The sequence below is a fragment of the Pteronotus mesoamericanus genome, unplaced genomic scaffold (genome assembly GCF_021234165.1).
Source record: "Pteronotus mesoamericanus isolate MK-2021 breed Mesoamerican mustached bat unplaced genomic scaffold, CSHL_Meso_final scaffold_651, whole genome shotgun sequence".
NCBI classification, from domain to species: domain Eukaryota; kingdom Metazoa; phylum Chordata; class Mammalia; order Chiroptera; family Mormoopidae; genus Pteronotus; species Pteronotus mesoamericanus.
The window spans coordinates 29,552,368-29,572,404 of record NW_026555325.1 but is presented as its reverse complement, the minus strand read 5'-3'; the positions used below and the strand labels follow the sequence as shown (position 1 = coordinate 29,572,404).

Genomic DNA, 20,037 nt, shown 5'->3' with positions numbered 1-20,037 from the left:
ATAAAATATTTATATATAATTTATATATATATAAATTCACTATATATATAGTGAATTTCTTTTTCATACTATGGCTTGCATTTTGGTTTCTTAATAGTCTCCTTTGGAAAAAAAGTTTTAAATCTTGATAAAAAGTTTAACTTTTTATGGTTTATACTGTTTGTGCACTATTTAAGAAATTTTTACCTACCTTGAGGTTGCAAAAAGAGTGCTTTTTCCTCCTATTTTTTCCTGTGTTTTCTTCCAGAAGTTTTATCATTTTACCTTTTACATTTAGATCTGTGGATATTTTAAGTTAATGTTTGCGTATGGGGTAAAGTAAATGTTAATGTTCACGGTTTTTCCTTATAGGTATTCAGTTGTCTGAGCCTCGTTGGTTCAGTGAGCTAAACATTTGAAATAAGTTCATCATAATAAAAATTGTGAGGGTTTTTGTTTTGTTTTTTCAGGGAGTGGGGTATTTCAAAAGAATAAATGCAGTCTCCCACCTAAGCGATGCACCTGTCAATGTTTTGGTGTCCTCCCCGCGCGCGCGCGTGTGTGTGCGTGCGTGCGTGCGTGTGTGTGTGTGTGTGTGTGTGTAACGATACCACACCAAGGCTTTGTAACCAAGTCCAGCTACTGTCATGTAACATTTCTCTGAATGTTTCAGATTATCATCTAAACGTCACCCAGGTCGTTCCTCTTTTACTGTCCCCCCAACCATTAGTGACCAAAAGACACATACTGTGATGCCTTTATTTTTTAAGTTTTAGCTCAGTTATCTGCCTTTTCAAGTCTTTTTTTTACCTAAATGATGCTGAATCATAGCACAGCATCTCTTTCAAATCTTAGTAATATTTTTAAAGGAACTTTTTATTCCCCTGCATTATAAAAGTAATGGATATTTATTAGAGGAAAAGTGCAGACAGTTATAAAAATGAAAATTACCCATCAAACCACCTTTCAGGGATAAGCATGATTAACATTTTGGTGTATTTTCTTCTGTTTCTTTTACTCTACATTTTTTTATTGTTTTAGTTATATTACAAAGACAGTTTTGCACCCTGCTTTTATACTTATTATTACATTATTATACTTTCTCATGTCATTAAAAGCCTTTTATAAAGAACATTTTAATAACTATATAATATTGCATCCTGTGGTTGTTCCACTGCAACTTATTTAACTATCTTTCTAGCATTGGAAATTAAATTTGGTTCTAGATTTTTGCTACACAGAAATGCTCTAAAGATTGGTCTTATTCAGAAAACTCAAATGTATAATTTATTTCATAGATGTAGAATTGGTATATCAAGGGGTAAACCTCTTTTAAAATTCTGAAAACATATTGCCAACCTACCTTCTCAGAAGGTACTTATCAATTTATATTCTCTATAGCAATGTAGGAAGGTCTGATAGACTGTATCCCTGTGAGCATTTCACATTTCCTATTATACCATTCTGTAATCTTTGTTAATTTAATTTGGTAGATTAAAAAGTAGTTATATTTTTTTTAGTTTGCATTTCTGATGAACCACATCTCAAAATCCCCCCGTGGACAGAGTCAGGGAGGACATGACAAGATCCTTTGATCATTATAAAGTAAAATGATTTATTCCCTATAAGTAGAAACTGATATTTCTATTATTACTCTAAAAGAATTCACACCATGTCCCAAAATGTGCATTGATCTTAACAAAGCACGCCTAAGGCTTTCCTTTGGAATTGAAAGTTTATCATCATAATGAAGAAAGAAATTAGGTTATTCCAAACTTATTGTTCTTAGCGATTATCTACTGGAGTCCAGTGATCATTATTTTTTCTTTTGAGTGCTCTCAAATCATCCCTTTAATAATGAGATGCTGAGGAGAAGCCTCTTCATAGCTGCCTCTTTGTTTCTTTTCCTTCCCTGACTTTTCCCTAAAATGACTTTGCCAATGCTCTTGGCCTCACCTGGCTCTATCAGTGGCCAATAGGACTGCTGTTGCCAGGTATCCTCACGGGCTTGTAGAAAGCAGAAGCAAAGCACCTGGGGCAAACCCTGGACTTACGAGTGTCCAGTGGACGCTACTCTTCTGAGAGGTTCACCAGCCAGAGATACCCAGATAAGTCTGGATATACCTCGACTTCTCCCTTTAAAATCTCTGCTCTTGAACCTGTTGTCTAATTATTTGAATAAACGTTTTTGCTCCATTGAGAACAGTGAAGCCCATTTTTAGAGAGCTTAGCAGAGCTATGGAGCCAATACTGTCTTCTCAACTCTAGGGCCAGAATCATTAGGCTTTCCTGACAACAGAAAGAAATCAATAATATGGCATCTGTTTTCCCCTAAAAGCACATGCTGGTATGTTTCTGACTCTGCTGGGGTTCTGTAGTATAACCTTCTAATGATTAAAAATTACTAGACCAGGTAAGGGCAGGGAGTCTACTCCATGAGCTTTCTTCACCAGCTTTATCATCTTTTGACTAAAGCTGCAAGTCTCTTCCCTGTGCAGCTGCGCAGCTGTGCACTTTTGGCATTGGCAGAGTAGCCACGTGGGCTTGGACTGAACCCACAGAAAATATACCGAGTGATGCATTGTTCCTCGGTGAACCCATTCTCATCTGTCTTAATGTAAGAAACCTGCAAAGTGATGCTAAAATTCCTGTCACTTTTTCCCTAGTTTGATAGACTTGACTTTTACGCGTGTACATGTAAGTTCACTTGAGGAAATGTGGAGTCTAGGGATGACATTGGTTCTGTTACCACTTCCTTTATAGTATAAGCAGCTCCTAGCTCTTTAAATACGTGTGTTTAAGGAGACAATGGTGGGATGGGGAGTAGCAGGGTGTGATAGTGTAGATGTTCGAAAGGTAGAGAAAGAAGCTCATGGTCCCAACATCTGAGATCACAATTCTAAGGGACAACACACCAGTTTTTTTTAGGATTGTATTTATTTTTAGAGCAATGGAGAGAGAGAGGGAGAGAAACATCAATGCATGGAGGAAACAACCATCAGTAGCCTCTGGTACGTACCTCCAGCTGGGGACCTGGCTCCACAACCCAGACGTGTGCCCTGACTGCGAATTGAACCAATGACCTTTGGCTTTGTGGGACGACACCCAACCAGCTGAGCCACACCAGTCAGGGCCTAACACGTTTCATGCACTTTAGCTTGTTCACCTGTAGAGTTTCTCTCCAGATCTGAATTCTGTGATTGGTCATAGGCTCATTGAGCTTTGTTGGTGCTTAATTTCACCTCTTTATGTCCTCTTTTCCCAAGTCTTTCACGTTGCCTAGATGTGTCCAGTGTGTATCTAAACTGAGTGAGTTTCTCTACTTACCTCACTTTTAACTCACCATCCATGTAACATCGATCTTAGTTCCCAGATTTGATTACATCTAATCAACTAAATGGCATATTATGTATTTCTTTTGAGGTTTAAAGCATATTTTACTTATTTTTGTCAGAAGAAAGGGAAGGCAAAGTAAAATATCAAACTCTTATTTTCTTTTGAGAACTACCCATTAGTATATTTCAGAATTGTACAAGTAATAATATTTTTATTTTAAATTATTAGTCTAAAATTGAAAGGAGCTTATAAGAAAGCATGTTAATGATCCTACATCAGGCACTAAAGTGAAATTAAACCAAGTCTTAATGTGTCCCAAGCAAAGCAAGGGCATCATCTTACTTCCGGCTTTTACAACTCCTCAGAAGTGGAAGTCTCTTTTCATTTGTAATCAATCAAAAGTGTAAACAGCATTCTGGATACAGGAGGTTCCCAGAACAAGCTTGTATCATCTACAGCCAACCATGATACCAATTCCAAGTTTTTCAAGCACACAGCTGTTTGGCAGCCAGATCCAGGCTCTAGTTATAAAAAGCCTTTTCAGGTCACTTTAAAATGTTTTATAAATGGCCACATCAACAGGCTGGAGGAGGTCAGTATGCTGAAGCGCAGATAGAAATGAGCATCATGTTTTTGGGTTTTTTTCCCCCCTCCCAGTTGGGGATACTATTAGTGTTCTAAAAAGTTGTATAATTAGCGTGGCACCCGCTGCTCATTTGGTGAGCCAAACGGGTTTTTAATGTTCAGAATACAAAACATGGAAATGTCATCCTCATAACGCTCCATGCTGTCACTGATAGCCGAGAGCATTTCTGAATGACAGATCCATAATAACAGTGATGATGAGAGCCACAATTAAATAGCACTCTGAGCTTGGGGCACCATTCCTTCAGGCCTTCCCGCCTCCAAAGAGGCCCTGGACGGTGGAGAGTATGTAATGATGTATGCGCTGCACTGTCTTCTTGTGCAAAGGACGAAAGTTCCCAGAAATGCTGGCTGAACCACCGACAAGATGAATACTTTTCTTGTCTCTTTTTCTCAGGGAATTCCCCAACTCTGACAGGTAGGTTTGCGTACCTTAGGCACATTTCCATCTTAACTGCTATACTTTCCTACCTTCACTTAAAGCAGAGAATTTAAGTTATTCATAAGAAAAAGAGGTATGGGATGGATTACCAGGAGAATTCCCTGTTCCTCGTGTGTCCATTGCATTGTTGGAGGATTCTCAAGGATTCCAAAGCAGCTCCAGTTACCAGTCTGCATTTCTCCACACCCTCAGCTGGAAAGTCCAACTCCAAACAATCGGGCCCTAGTTATTCAATCATTGTTGGGATGTTTAAAGAGATAGAGAGACCTCTACCCCCTGAAATCTTATGTTGGGGTTTGTGGTTAGCTACATTCCTGCTCAGGTTAGGGGAAAGGATGAGAAAGAACAGCTCTCAGGGCAGGGTCCAGTATCTGACCCCTGATGTTGGTAACCCGTGATAACCCATGGAGAACTCAAGGGTTAAAGACTATATTTATCTTGTGTTGTTTAACCAGTACTGAAGGAGGACTTGCTGTCTGTCACTACCTAAACCTTCTTATACCTAATCCTCTTAGCTACCTACTTGGTAGTTACTGTTAGAGATAATGGTAGAGAGATATACTACTGATAGAGAGACTTAAGACTTGAAAGGTTAAGTGAATCACCAGAGGGTCTTATAGTTTACCAACGGTACAGTCGCTGTTTAAATTCATGAATGTTTTCTTCAGAAACCAAGTTGTAACCGGCCAAGTGGACCTCTTCAAAAAAGATGTTTTCTTCTCCTTTGATTCCCCATAAAACCAGCTCAAAGCTTAGAGGTAAGGGTAGGGGAGGAGATGAGGTGGAAAAGAAGCCTGTTATCAGGAGATGTGCTCCCTTGGCTTCTATATGTAAATAAAAATAAGTATGTTACAGATACTAGAATAGCCTGGAGCTCAGTGCACAGCTGTAGCATTTTCTAACTGTAGATGTAAAACCTTTTCAGCCACCCGGAGCCTTGGAGTCAGGCAGACTAGTCCACAGCTTATGTTTAATGCAAGTCTTGTTCGGGTTGAGCCCACCACCCCGCATGTTGACTGTTGGCTCCCTGCTCCTGGGAAATAGCTGCTTGGTCAGAAATCTCTTCAATATAACAGACTCTCATTACCTCTCCCACATTCATTCTTAATGTGATATCTATCAATCATATCAATCACTGAATGCCCTCATCCCAAAAACTTTTTGGGGGGGAAGTTACTGAGTTGTTTATATAAGGCTGGTTACCTCCATATGTAGGAGCTTTGTCAAATGTGCTTACATTTAATATAATGTCATGCAACAGGTAAGGAGGAATAATGTACTGCTTGATCCAATTCAATTTCTTGAATATTCAGCTTCCTTATGTGGTCTGCCCTGTGCTAGGCACTCCTGGGAGAGACACAACATAGCAGCACAGCATCCATGGCCCTTCTTTTGACTTCTGTATATTTGCTTAGAATGCCTATAGTTGTTCACTCGTACCATTCCTTCATCTTTCTTAATGGATATTCAGTGGCATGCGTAAATTTTTTTTAATCAACTAATGCTCTTAAACTTGACTAATAATCACTGGTTATTTTATTTTGCCTCAAGGCGATAGAGAAAGGGCCTACTGTTATGTTAATCATTTTGGAGCCCCCTGACTTTTCCTGTGAACCCCATCCCTTCCCTAGTCCAGCAGCACTGTTTTTTGTATTCCCTTCATGAAAAGCACATGTATCAATTTACAGTAAAGAAGCAATAGAAAGTTGTTTGCAGGGTGCACTGTATAAAATTTCTCTAGAGTGAGAACTCTTTTTTTATCCAGCCTGACCTACTTTATTCAGTTTTTACTTATCAAGAGATTTGGAAAGCCAATTAGTCTTAAAACTTGTCAGAGATCAACAGGCAGGATATAAAGGTAGGTTACTGGGGAAAAAAATCATGAAGGAAATTTTGGGGTATACCTTTTTATTAGTGATTCTTAGATAAGAGAAGTATGGGATCCCCAGCCTCGGTAAGCCCTTCACTTTGTGGTGCGGTTACATACATGGGAGCCGCTAATTAAACATTCTCAAGCACGTTTTTCAAAAATCATCAAAAATGTGAGGATGGTTCTAAAATAGGGATTCTATGACTCACACATGAAAGTCAGTTACATTATTTGACAACCTTGCAGTGCGAATTTGAACCCAGGCAAACAATTGTTTTGAGCATTTGGAATGAGATCATGTATTACATGGGTCTGCTTTTGAGCCTTCTGCTCGCCTGCGCCATTCATGGTGGAGGTGGTGGGGCACCACTGCAGAATCAGTTTCATGACTGAGCCAGGGGTCCTTCCCGTTTGGGTGACTTACCGGTACTTGGAATTTTCCAATTAGGGTGGCTTGATTTCTGTGCTAAGTGATTAATGCCATTTTGTTCACTTTATCTGAAAATGAAAGGGGGATTGTTTTTATACCTGAGGCGTTCTAGTATTGAGCGCCACAAATTAGTGCCCCAAAGACCAAGCACAGATTTAGTGTTTGCCCGTGGTGTAAAGGTTGACTTATCAAGATTCGCCAGGGTCAGATGAGAAGAGAGAAGGCATCGCACGGTGGTTGCACTTCATGGACCACTTGACAGTAGTAAGAAGAGTTGTGTGTTGAGGCCCCAGTGGGGCTTTCGAAAGGGCATCCAAGAGATGCAGAGAGGATCAACTTCTGACTTCTCTCACTTGTAGCAATCTGCAGATTTAGAATGAAAATCTATCTTGTAAAAATACTGGAAGCGTTTTCAGGTATTAGCCTTCACTTTAAACCATGCAAATAGCAAACGCCTTTCCTTCCCTTTGTCTTCCCGGGGTGTGATAACCCAGACAAAGGTTCTCGCACTCTGCTCTTGGGCACCTGCTCTGCTCTTAGTGGTTTTTGACCCTGGGGGTGTCAGTGGCCACCACTGTGGGGACGTCCCATAACTTCAAGCCAGTGGCTACTTTTTATTTGTTTGTTTGTTGCTTTGTTTGCCTTGAGAAAGTTTTTGGATTTTTTTTTTTTATTGCTTTTACATTATTTAGAATAAAAGGCCTGCCCTAATCCAGCCTCCTGACAAGTGTGGCCTGCTGTGCTCTAACAGACATAGATTTCCTTCCGATGCCCACCAGCAACCTATCAGATGCCTAGTAGCAAGATTATTCTGCTGAAGCAATTTCAGAGAAATCCATCTTGAGGAGTAATGATGTCTTTGCCAAAGGATCATCCACACCAGACTGTACATACATTTACTTATAGGCCATTTCTGTGAAATGGATCAAAAGGGAAAATATTTGTTCATTCTCATTTATCATTAAATTTGATTGTCTTAAGACACCACCAGTGGAAAATCTGAGAAGGATTCTGCTTACGTTTCCGACCTACAGGACACATTATTCATTAGTACTTTATACTTTTCTCTGTTGTTGAGTGAGTATTTTAAAACTAATTCAAAGTGATCATGTTCCCTTTAAATTCTCTAGTTTTTCCATGTGCTGCCCCTGAATGTGGCGATACATATAAATTAATAGGAAATTTATAAGAATAGGAAAGTTACAATAAAACATGGTTCTTGCCGCTTTTGTGATTACCTGGCTAAAATGTAAAGAATTTTATTGTTGTCTGCTCACTTCATAGTATCGAAGCTTACACTAAATTTTTTTTAATATGGTTAACTCTCTTGAGTAGTAGCACACACCCTTTAAAACTTTTAAGCAAAATGTTACCCTTTCTCTGTTCTAAAGCAACAAAGTTTGATGTTCAGCTGAGCATACATCCAAGTTCTTGGCCAGACACAGAGCTCCCTTTTGAAGTTCAGACACCCTGCAGCCCGTCTCTGCTAGCAGTCAGACAATTCCCCAGGGGAGGACGTAAGTCTGTTTCCTGCACGTTCATAGCAGAATGTGACTTCTGCATCCCTCATGTTTTAAGTAAGGTGAGAGATCTATGTTTAATCAACACACAGGCCGCCAGATGCCTTCAAATACTTGTCAGAGTTCAGTCATGACATCGCCCATTGCAGAACTTAACAAAGGTAATTTTGTGGCATCAGGAAGCAGCCTATATAGGCCGTTCATTTCTCCAGGTTCTTGGAGCTTCCTTTATTGAGGTAAATCATCAGGAAACAATGTACCTCAGCTGTATTATTTCCGTTCCCAGCAGAAATGCCATCACTCAGGTAAGATTTAATATTGTGCCTTCAGCACATGGGAAAAAAAATTCTCATCTTTTGCACTGCAGAGTTGAAGACATTTATATGAAAAAGTTTCTGTCTTCTATAGCACAGAGTTGAAGACATTACTCAGTGTCTCTTATAAAGTGGCTTCCACAAAAAGTTTCTCCTTGGTATTAATGCCAAGGGGGAAAAAATTTTGCCTTGCATGTTTCTTTTTTGATAAAGTAAGAACTGTATCATGCACTATCCTCCACCCTTTTTTCCTTCGCTGCAGACAAAGCTAAATTCAGTGCTCAGTGGGAGTAACTGACTATATATAGTATCTCTTTTACTATTCTCTTTAATTTCTGTTACTTGTAATAATCAAATGTTCACTTGTTTATTTGGTTTAATTTCGAAACTACCTACTACCCTTTTTGTAAGAATTAAACCAAATAAATTCTTGGCAAGGAATTAACCTTCCATTATTTCAAAAATGTACTCATCCTGGAATCTGCAAACATGTGCAGCACCAACCACCTCCGCATATACTACTGTATTGACCTGTTTAAATATACCAACCATGACATGATGTCCAGAGCCCAGACAGACATTTATTGGATCAATGGCTTAGAGATGGCTTTACATTTTTTAGTATAATGGACTTGGTATGTTGACTTGGAAGCGTGTTGCGTTCGAGAGAGCTGTCTGTCGTGGAAACATGGAGTCTGGTTTTCTGCAGTTAGCCCTAGCACACTCCAAACTTTCAAGCACAAATGATGCTAATAAAGGCAGTTTCTGTACTTAGGTCAGTAAGTTTCTATCAAGAGACATACACAAAATCTTCTAAGTAATAAGTGTCCTTAACAATTTTCCTTCTACTAAAAAATGTGAACTTTGACTAGACTATAATGTTGCTGCTCCTCCCAGCTGTACATATGATTGTAGTTTTTATGAGGCCATTCCATTTCCCTTTCACCCTATAGGTAGAAAATCAGTTCAATAAATATATTCACAGGACATTCTAAATGCTGAAAAAGACTGCTACCCATGAAAATATAGTTCTGTAACCCTGACATGAAGCAGAGTCCTTACACAGTAATCTGTTCACTCAACGATTTGCTGCAGTTGGGATGTAATGCAATCAATTTTGTATTGTAAGTTAATATTAAAAATGTATGTACTAAGTTCTGAAGTAAAAATGACAAATTGTTACCATTTCAAAAGTTCTGGATGGTAGGTCATGTGCATTTATTTTATTACTGTTTCCACTTTCTTGTATGTTGAGATTTTTTTCATGATTTTCCAAAGCATGTACTAGAACAGAAAAATAAACGTGTTTGTTTAGGTTGGAGAGTGGGGGAGAGAGAGAGCGGAAACAGCTATGGCTTCCTCCTGGCAGGCATGGGGATTTTCAAGAGATTTCTGTTAAAGGGAAAGAGGCTTAACTGAGGTCGATGAAAACAGGGGGTTTTTTTGTAGACAGTAAAGACAGTTATTGATGATAATATTTTTGCATATGATTTATTCACGGTACCTTTTAGAGTGTCAATTTCTCTGTGCCGGGCTCTGCACAGGCACCTAATTTAGGTGTCAGCTGTGTGAAATCATATACAGCCAGACTGCTCCCTGCTGGTTACAAGTCTATGGTCCCCCAGGCTGCCCAGTACCCACAGAGAGGCATCCAAGTCCTTAGCCTGAGGTTTTTAGTTGCAGAAAACCCTGCAGACAACTGGTATGTAAGGTCAAATTCTTTAAGATATGTCCAGATACCTTATTTGAAGAAAATCTTGCTTGTGTGTGTGCACATGTGTGCATATGTATGTTAGTCTCTGCTCTTTCTGTGCTGCTGCTGTTAAAGGGGACAATAGGAGGACTCCCTGATCTATTTGACATTGACCATGGGCTGCGTGATGCTGCATGGCTTGGTATAGTCTAGAATTGGATGCAACCAAATTACAGTAACTTCTAGGTCCTAAGCATATTTCTGGGTGCCTGGAACTACAATGCTGAAAGGAATTTTCATTTTCACTTTTTAGGAGACTCACTGCTCCAGGAGGCTCTTTTGAGGCAAGTCAAATGCAAGGCCAGGGGTTGGGGGAGCGGTAGTTATATGACTGAGTTATTCACCCACCCTCAGAGCACATAGCTCATGGTAGATGGAGCTGTATGCTTCTAGGAGAGCTCCCATTTCAGGCAGGGCTTTGGTGGAGCACGGTCACAGAGGGTACAGCAGTAGCTCTCACCTTTTATTTCCGCCACCGCATCCATGAGATGCAAGACACGTTCTCATCTGTAACATCTCTGCTGTACTTCTGCATGCAGTACTTCTTAACGAGGTGCAGGGGTGTGATTGTGGGGGGAAGTTCTTTCATTAGAGGTTGCACCTCAGCTCATCCTGCCTGCATTTTGGGAACCACCAAGTGAGAATAAAAAGCTATCATCTGGAAGTGTTTGTCCCACGTTTGGGTGTCACTTCTGCTATTAATGGCTCCTAGGATACGCTGGACACCTAGTAGGTAATCAATAAGTATTTATGGAGTGCGGCATGAACTAACCAGCTGTGTAGTCTTAAGCAAGACACTTCATCTCTTTGCCTTCAGTTTCTTCACCTATGGAATGAGGGGAATGGATTAGGTGACCTCTAGGGCCCCTTCCAGTTGTGTAATTACAAGATTCTGTGATTGGACCTTTACCTCAGAGACGATGAATTTGACAGGAACGTGAAGGATGAATGAAATGAGGGGGAAATGCTCCTTTCTCTGAATTAGCCTATTTCTTTCTTGAGTAGTATTTTTTTTAATGCTTATTTAACTCGGGGTCTTCCTGGTAGTTTTCCACACGTTAGCTGTCATTCTCTGAGAAGATTGTAAGCTCTTTAAGGACCAGAACCGTGACTTCCCCCTACTTCTGCGCACCTCCAAATATGATGTCGTAACAGCAAACAGCAATGCGAGGGGGTCCACAGGGTTTTCACGCAGCTCATCTAATTCATAAGAGAAGCGTCATCTCCCCTTTTTTCCTGTAGAGGAAAATGAAGGTTAGAGAGGTGATGTGGCCAACTGGATGTCACTGCTGCTGAGTGGCTGACTTGCAGTTAAGCTCAGCTGGCCACTGAGCAGGTGGGTGTCTCTGGTTTTAAGGCAGTCTGGTTAGCTGACTCAAAGACCCAGCTCCAGGAACGCTCAGGGGAGGCCATAAACACTGCTTCCGAGCAGCCATCCAAGCTGGCCACGAGAAGCTGCTTTTTCCTGTTCCTGGTGTTTTTTTTTGTTTGTTTGTTTGTTTGTTTCTGGCCTTATGTGATAGGCGTCCTTCAACTTATTGTTATATTGGCACCATTTTTCACATCTCATGAAGTCCAACAATTTTCTTCCTGGGCTATAACATGGTCATCTGTCAAAGATTGCCAGGAGCAATAGGTCCCTCAACCTTTTAAGGCCCTTTTCCTTTTTGCTGTTCATCTCTGACTTCCCTAGGTGCATATGGGTGGGGTCCATGAGTGTGGATAAAATAGCCTTTGTTCATTACATCTTTTCTTCTCATCTTTGGCAGATAGTGGTGACCTGCCCTTGGTCGGTAGTAGCGGAGTTTTAGAGAAATCTATGATTTGAGAAATCTTAAGGGGGTATAACCCACAGGTTACGCTAGTTGGCTGTTACCACCACTTATTGTTGCAGGGAGCAGAGGGAGAAAAGTGCGTTTGAAGGGAAAAATGGTGCATTCCATTTTGGACGTGGTGAGTTCCTGTTTAGACATTGTGTGGAGAGAGGCTCCGGGGCAGTACCTGGGTTTGAGTTGTGGGTTCGGAATTAATCATCCACGGAGAGAATGAGAAGACAAGATGGTGGAGGATGAACATTAGCGTTGACGGCACAAGCAGACAGAGGTAGGGGAGTGTCGGGGGCACGCAGGGAAAGGGCAGCTGGGGAACTGGGGATGCCCGGGAGAAGGTTGCCTCACAGAGGCCATGACTTGTAAACTCTTCATCCATTCATTTATTCATGTATAGACTCATTCACCAAATACCCTCTGTGGGCTCCCTAGGCAGCTGTGCTGGGTGCTGAGGGGAAGAACAGTGAACAAGGCAAGATGAGGGCCTTTGTCTTTTGGAACTTACTGTCTAGTGGGTGAGACACGCACTGAAGTAATAACCATATGATTGCATCTGTGTGAAATTGAGCACAGAACTGCAGGCTAGAGGAGCAAACAGGAAAGGGGCTTACCCTCGTCTGCCCGCCTGAATCTCCTTTCCTCGTCGCCCTGGAAAGACAGCCAGGTCCCGGAGCATGACTGGTGGAGGGAGCATGAGAGTGACAGATTTCCAAGCAGGAGGAGAAGCTGGCTCCTCCAGGAGCAATCTTGTGTTCCCTCCCTCATCATCAACTTCCCTCTTTATTAGCTATGTTTTACTGGCACACATATGTTTCTCTTCTCCCATCTTATACACACCGTCTGTTTACCTTGTTACAGCTATTCTCTTCATCCCCTTACAGCTGAATTTTTGAAAAGCCTTGCCCCACTTCAATTCCTTTTCTACCACAGTCTCCTGAATCCACTCCTGGCAGGCTTTTGACATCCCTGCTCCATTCAAAATGTTAGTTGCAAATTTCAGTCTGGGAAAGGCGGGCAGGTGAGAGATGGCGGCCAGGTGAGCAGGGGAAGACGTGGGCGAGACGAGGGTGGGCAGACAGGCAGAAGCAGGTCCTGCGGGGCCATGCTAAGGATTTTGAATTTTGGTTTAAGAATGAAGGCGAAAGATGGAGTGTTTCAGCAAAGGAGTGACACGGTCAGATTTGCAGGGAACAAGATGACTGACCCCACTGCAGACTGTGAGCTTGAATAAGGAGACCCGTTGGAGCACCTGCTGATGTGCAGGGTGGGGCCGACCCTGGCTGGGGAAAGGGCTGTGCACTGCAGAAGGGGGTGGGTAACGCTTACCAAGTTTTAGATTTAATTCAGATTTGCTGTTCAGAAACATGTTTTAGAGACATCCTTTCCCTTTCCCAAGCCAAATCTGTAAAATAATAGGGGGTCACAGCCATCCTTGTTTCCAGGGCTGTTTCCAGCATGGAATGAAATTACCTATGTGAAGCACTGAATATGTACCAGCAGAGAGCAAATGCTATCAATTATTATTTTTCCCATCTCACAGTTGAGGAAACAGATCACAGGGGCCACATAAGTAGCCAGTGGACTTGAACACAGACCGCTGTCTGCACAGCTCACACGATCTCCCCATTCTGCACCCGGCCGCCTCCTGGTGTGGAGAGAAATGCCCAGCTTGCTCAGTGGGAACTGTCGTCCCATGTCTCTTCCTAAATCTGTGGGAAAGGATTTCATTCCGAGAGTGGGAAAGATGCAAGCTGAACTAAAAATATAGATAGTCCTGATTCTTGGCCCAGCTTCTTTGAAAGGTCCCCGTCCAGTCCCGAGAGTGGGGGAACATTCCAGGAGTATGTGGGAGTCCCCTGGGAAGTCCTTGGCCACCAACAGCTTCACCCTGACCTGGAGTTTCAGGTTAAAGAAAGAAAGAAAAGGGCTGTTGGCTAAGAAAATCCTCAGCTGCTTAGGAGGGTGGGGCCCCTCTGGGTCCCTGAGAAACACTGTACCTACCTTACAGGGTTCATGGGAGATGTTGCCCCAACCGCAGCCCTCCACCTGAGCTTGGGAAAGTGGGTGACATCCAGCCGCACTGGGAGCACCCCTGTGATGGAGGGTATGCAGGGCCAGTGGTCGTTACACTTTATAATACCCTTTGTCAACCCGTGGACTTCAGACTTCTAAGCCCTTTGATCGCATCCGGTTGTTAGGGCGTGCGTGCCCCCATGCATTGGTTGCCATGGGCAACCAATGTGGAGCTGAAGCATGCAAATAGTCCTCAGCTGGCATTTTGGCTTTGGAGCCCTCCAGGAGCAATAACTCTGCCCGATTGTCCTGACAGGATATATTAAGAGGTGCAGAAAAATGCTACATCTGGTAAAACATGTCTGTCTACTGCATGGGCCTTTTTTTTTTTTAATGTTTTATTGTTTGTGCTATTATAGTTGTCCTATTTTCCCTGTAACCCCCCTCCGCCCGGTCTGCCCCCCACTTCCATAGCCCATCCCCACACTGTTGTGCATGTCCATGGGTCCTTCATGTATGTTCTTTGACTCATCCCTTCACCTTCTTTCAGTCAGTCCCCACCTTTTGTTCTCTTCCACCAGAAAGGGTTATGTGTGCACCTGAGTGTTCGTTGTCACCACCCCTCTTAGGCAGCTGCCTCGTTTGGTCAGTCTGTTCCCTGCAGACGAACTGAAAGTGCAAGAAGAAAAACATGACAATCTGTATCTCTGAACTTCCTACTTTGCATGGGGTGGGGGAGGGAGGGAGAGAGAGAGAGAGAGAGGGAGAGAGAGAGAGGGAGAGGGGGAGGGGGGGAGAGAGAGAGAGAGAGAGAGACTGATTTAACACAGTTGAGCCCCCTTTCCTAAAAACATGACGATCTGTATCTCTGAACTTCCTACTTTGCATGGGGTGTGGGATGGGGGAGAGAGAGAGAGATTGATTTAACACAACTGAAAGTGGTTTCCTACCTGGCCTAACCAGCTGGTCCTGAGTAGTAGTTACCCCCTTAAATGGCTAAGAACCTTTTCAGCTGGTAGTTACCCCATCTCCCTGTTTTCCTTTTTTTAAATACATTTTCTGCTTTATCTTGTTTAAAGTTCCTGCAGTGGTGCTTACAAATAGTTTGTGAGAGCGTAAATTGGTACAATTATGAAACGAAGGGATATTTGACAGTCTCTATCAAATTGCAAATGTATAGATCCTTCAATCAAGCAGTTTGCCTCTAGAATTTATTTTTATACTCATATTTGCAAAATGACATACGAACAAGGTTATTCATTGAAGCATTGTTTAGACTAGTGGAAGACTAGAAACAGTCTGGTTGTAGAATGGGAACTGGTCTTTTAAAAAAAGGATATAGTATACACTGGCATGCTATATAGCTATAAAAAAGGTATGAGAACACTCTCCTGTATGAACCAATAAGGGGAAATCATTCCAAGGTATGTTACTGAGTTTTGAAAAAAAGGCCAGGTGCAGAATACTGCATAGCCCACTACCATTTGTATTAAACAGAGGGAACTGTGTGTGTGCATTTGCTCATGTATGTGCAGCAGATCTCAGGAAGGATGCAGAGAGAGCCTGCAGCAGTGATCTCCTCTGCGAGGGCAACCTGGTAATTGGGTGGCAGGAGTTGGAGGGTGAGTTTTTATACAATATCCTGTTGTACCTTTTTATTGTCAAGCCATGTAATGGTAGCACCTATTTAAAAATATTTGTTGCCTGAACATTTGTGATGCAGTACATACATACAGTGAGAAATAAGGGTCTGTGCCATCCCAAATTTAAGAGTTTAGTTTTGGTTGTTTTTTTTTTTTTTTAAGGTTTAGGGAGTTTTATTAAAAGTTATCAAAGGTGGCTTGGGTCTTGAACCTGTAACTCTTAACGTTTTTAATGTTTCCTCTATTGAATTACACAGACTTATTAAAGTTTCTGGCCTTAAATCATACCTATTTCCAGCTTCCCTGAAAGCAAGGGTACCCTGTGCCATATCAATTAAAGTAAATGTACTTTCAATTAAAGGTGTTAAGTATGAGTCTGAAAAGATTAATTCTGTATAAAAGTATGACCTTCAGTAGTTAGATCCAATTAGGCATTTTCCCAACTACATTTCATCCTGATTGGATAAGTCTACTACTCACAATCAATCACTGTGATCTTTTCAAAGGTGGGTATTTTAGGTTCAGAGTCATAAAAGGATGACTTGACTAGGCAACCTCTATAATTTGAGCATTAGTTGATGCAGATAAGAAATTATGGGAGCTGGATATTACTTTTGTGACATTAACATTTAAAGAGTCAGGGTGTGCCTTAAGATATTCTAAGTACAGTCCTTACACCTCTCTTCTTACGGCCTTAGTAGAACAAAATAATTTAGACAAGACGAAAGGACAGAAGGGAAAGGAACAATGACATCAATTAGCATCAAACCAAATTCTTTTTCATGCTTTTATTCTTCTATCATTTCATTATTAAGGCACTATAAATACTTGCTTTCCTGGTGACCCTTTTTTTTTATTTGTTAGTTTTAGTTCTAATTCAACCTTCGCTGATATACAGCACACACAAACCAAGGCTAAATGAACTAGATAAATGAATGCATGTAGATCTTTTTATGGTAACATAAAATCTTGGGGAATTTTTTTCCCTCAAAAATGAAAGGAATTTGGCATTTCTATTTGTATTAGTTATTTCCAATATAGAATTCTTGGTCCTCACTGCCACTCGTCAAATTTATAAACTTGGAAAAGCTTCGAACATACCTTAAACCAAAAAAAAAAAAAAGAAGGGGGAAACAAATAATACCTACTTTGTATACCTCAAAGGTTGATTGTGGGATAAAATGAGATTTAATATGAGTGTTTCTCAAAGTGTGGTCCTGGGACCCTGTAGGGATCCTTGAGACCCTTTCAGGGAACCCATGAGATCAAGACTACTTTTATGATAATATTAGGAAATTTGGCCCTGACTGGTGTGGCTCAGTGGATTCGGTGCCGGCCTGCAAACCAAAGGGTCACTGGTTCAAAACCAAAGGGTCGCCTGGGTTGCTGGCTGGGTCCCCAGGATGGGGCAGGCAAGATGCAACCACACATTGATGTTGCTCTCCCTCTCATTCTCCCTCCCTTCTCCTCTCTCTAAAGATAAATAAATAAAATCTTTTAAAAAAGAGAGATTATTTGCCTTCATCACTCTTATTCTTTCAGACATGTACAGTGAAGTTTCTCAGTGGCTGGCTACATGACATATGTGATATTACAACAGAATGAAAATAGAAGCAAATGTAAGAATCCAGCTATCTTAAGCCAGATATTAAAGAGGTTTACAAAAATAGAAAACAGTGAACTCTTCACCGATTTGTTTTTCTTTTGGAAAGTAATTTTGCATAAAAAATTTTTGCAGTATCATGTGATGGGTTAGTGTCCTTTTCAGATAAGGTAACATGTATTTTAAAATTTATCAGTTTTAATTTCCAATACAATAGATCTTGATAGATATTATCACTGTAAACAAATGCTCCTTTGGGGTCCTTACTAATTTTTTAAGACTGGAAAGGGTTTCCAAGACTAAAAAGTTTGAGAACTGCTGATATGTATGAAAGCACTATGTAACTGTGTGGTACATTGGTAGTTTATGGAGAAAATGTAGGCTCTTTAGACAATCCAGCGCGCAGGCGGTCTTTGCACCGCAGGCACTGGTCACTCTGGGCACACTCCACCTCCAGGGTAGGGTTGCTCATTCCAGGGTGCGAGCTGATCTCTGAACCACCCACAGTTGTCTGCAATGTCATGTGTTGTTCATGTGTCTTTTTTTTTTTTTTTTTTTTTTTTAGAGAGTTCAGAATTTTCACAGTATTCAGGTTCTCAGGAGGTCCTAAAAGAAGCACAGCTGTAGGAATTGCTGATGTCACCAGCCCCATTCTATGTCTGAGGGCCTGAAAAGAGAGGCAGAGTTGTTCAGTGGTCTTTCTGTCTGTGGCCTGCACTTGAGCATCCCTTGACTTCTTGACTCCCTACTTCTCTGCGTGTGGAAAGGTGTTAGACTTGGGCCGGCGTCCTAGGCACTGGGGAGAAGGGCTTTTCCTCAGTCCCTGCCATGCTTTTGCCGTCTTTCTGGGCTTCCTGGCACTTTGAGTGGCAGGATGTGGTAGGATATAGAGACGAGGACATAGCACCCAGAGTTTGAGAGTACCAAGCCTGGAGTACTAATGGGATTCGATCGGACTCTCGGCACTGGGGGGTCAGTGTTTAACGGTGGGTGTTCAGGCTATTTCTGTGTCTTGGACCCCTGAGGCAGCTGAGCACGTAGTGGAGTGCTTACAGAAATTACGATTTCATATTTTCTGCTGCAGTGTTTCAAGGTGTTTGTATTACTTTTAATTTAGCATCTGTTAAGTTAGTCATAACATTTAAGTGTTCTTATGAAAATTTAAAACCATTCTAATTATAGCTCATTGCCACTTATCATTTTTTTAAATTAATATGAATAGAAAACTCACATCTTAGTTACTTGTTTCATAGTTCCTCAGTGTCACTTAATTTTTTTATTGACTCTACACAAGGTGGGGCAAAAGTAGGTCTATAGTAGTTCATATGGAAAGTAATATAATAAATAATTAATGATAATACAAGAAGAAGCTGTTTCATGAACTCAAAACTCTAAATCTACTTTTTCTTTACCCAGTGTGTATATATTATAGTTTTATGTAAGCATTTTATATTCACTGAAATAAAGTTTTATATATTCAGTAGGTAATTTCACAACATTCAGACGTCCCCTTCTATTTAGATTTTTAAAAAATTAACTCTAAAACACATACCTTACTTTGGGCATTTTGTTGTATGATTTAATGTATAGTGCTGTCATGAACTTTATTGCCATAAGTATTTTCTCATTTCAGTTTAAAAAATAATTTGATAAAATACTATTTTCTCAGAAAAATATGAAAAGTATATTAAATATCACTTATTCTAATCTGGAAGCTTCTGAAAATTTGTTATGAAATTATATTTAAGGTTACTGGTTTAGTGTAGATTTATAAAATGAACATTTTGTTTTTTGATTTTTATGATATGAGTAGGTTTATATAAATAAGGTCAACTCAATCACTCAAACAAATATCTCCCTTTATTATTGTCATAACTATCACTTTCAGTTGAGGAAGTGTTTGGAGGTAACCCAAGGCTGTAAAATGCTATCTATATGTTAGTAGCATCTTGTAAAAATTGTAATATATTTAGTTTGATTAAACTCTGTTTATTATACCTTAATGTGCTGTATGTTATATATTTCAGAAACTCCAGAAAGGAACTCAATGATATACGATTTGAGTTTACTCCAGGAAGAGGTGAGTTTTAACTGAAATTATTTTTTTATTGCTACCAAGAACATTTCATAAATTGATTACAAGCACATATTTATAATTTGTTATTCAAAAAATGCTTTTTCTAAAAACAAAGGAAAGGAGTTAGGGAAGGAAGGACTTGCAATTATTGTAGGGAATCCAAAATGAACCACTACTGACTATATAAATTCCTGTGACAAGTGCTGCACCGTGTGTGTGTGTGTGTGTGTGTGTGTGTGTGTGTGTGTGTAAATCAAGCACATTAGCTCACACAGGAAAGGAAGTACTGGCATGGTGGTGCAGGACCTAAAGGATATTATGAATGCAGTGAGAAGCATGTAGCAATTCTAAGGAGGGCTGAGCAGCAAACAGTGAGATCATGGCAAGAGGTAACATACTTGGCATCTGTTCTCAGTTCAGGTTACACAAAGCCCGTGTTGGGGAGTGTCTATGATCTCCGTTTGCTGCAGACACAATCGGTAGGAATAATGCCAGTAATGCAGCTGAACACAGTTTTAGTATTTCAAATAGCTACTAAAACAGCTTAAGGACTTGACTGGTTGCTTTTTCAGCTCCTGAACGC

General features: G+C 40.7%; 1 protein-coding gene across 1 annotated transcript in view; it reads left to right on the top strand.

Annotated features, from left to right (window-relative positions):
- STK39 (serine/threonine kinase 39) overlaps positions 1-20,037 on the top strand; it is a 273,509-nt gene that overhangs the window by 192,187 nt on the left and 61,285 nt on the right. Inside the window, exon 15 of the mRNA XM_054562783.1 lies at positions 19,405-19,457. Within this exon, the coding sequence (XP_054418758.1) occupies positions 19,405-19,457 (53 nt within the window). The remainder of the gene's footprint in view (positions 1-19,404; positions 19,458-20,037) is intronic.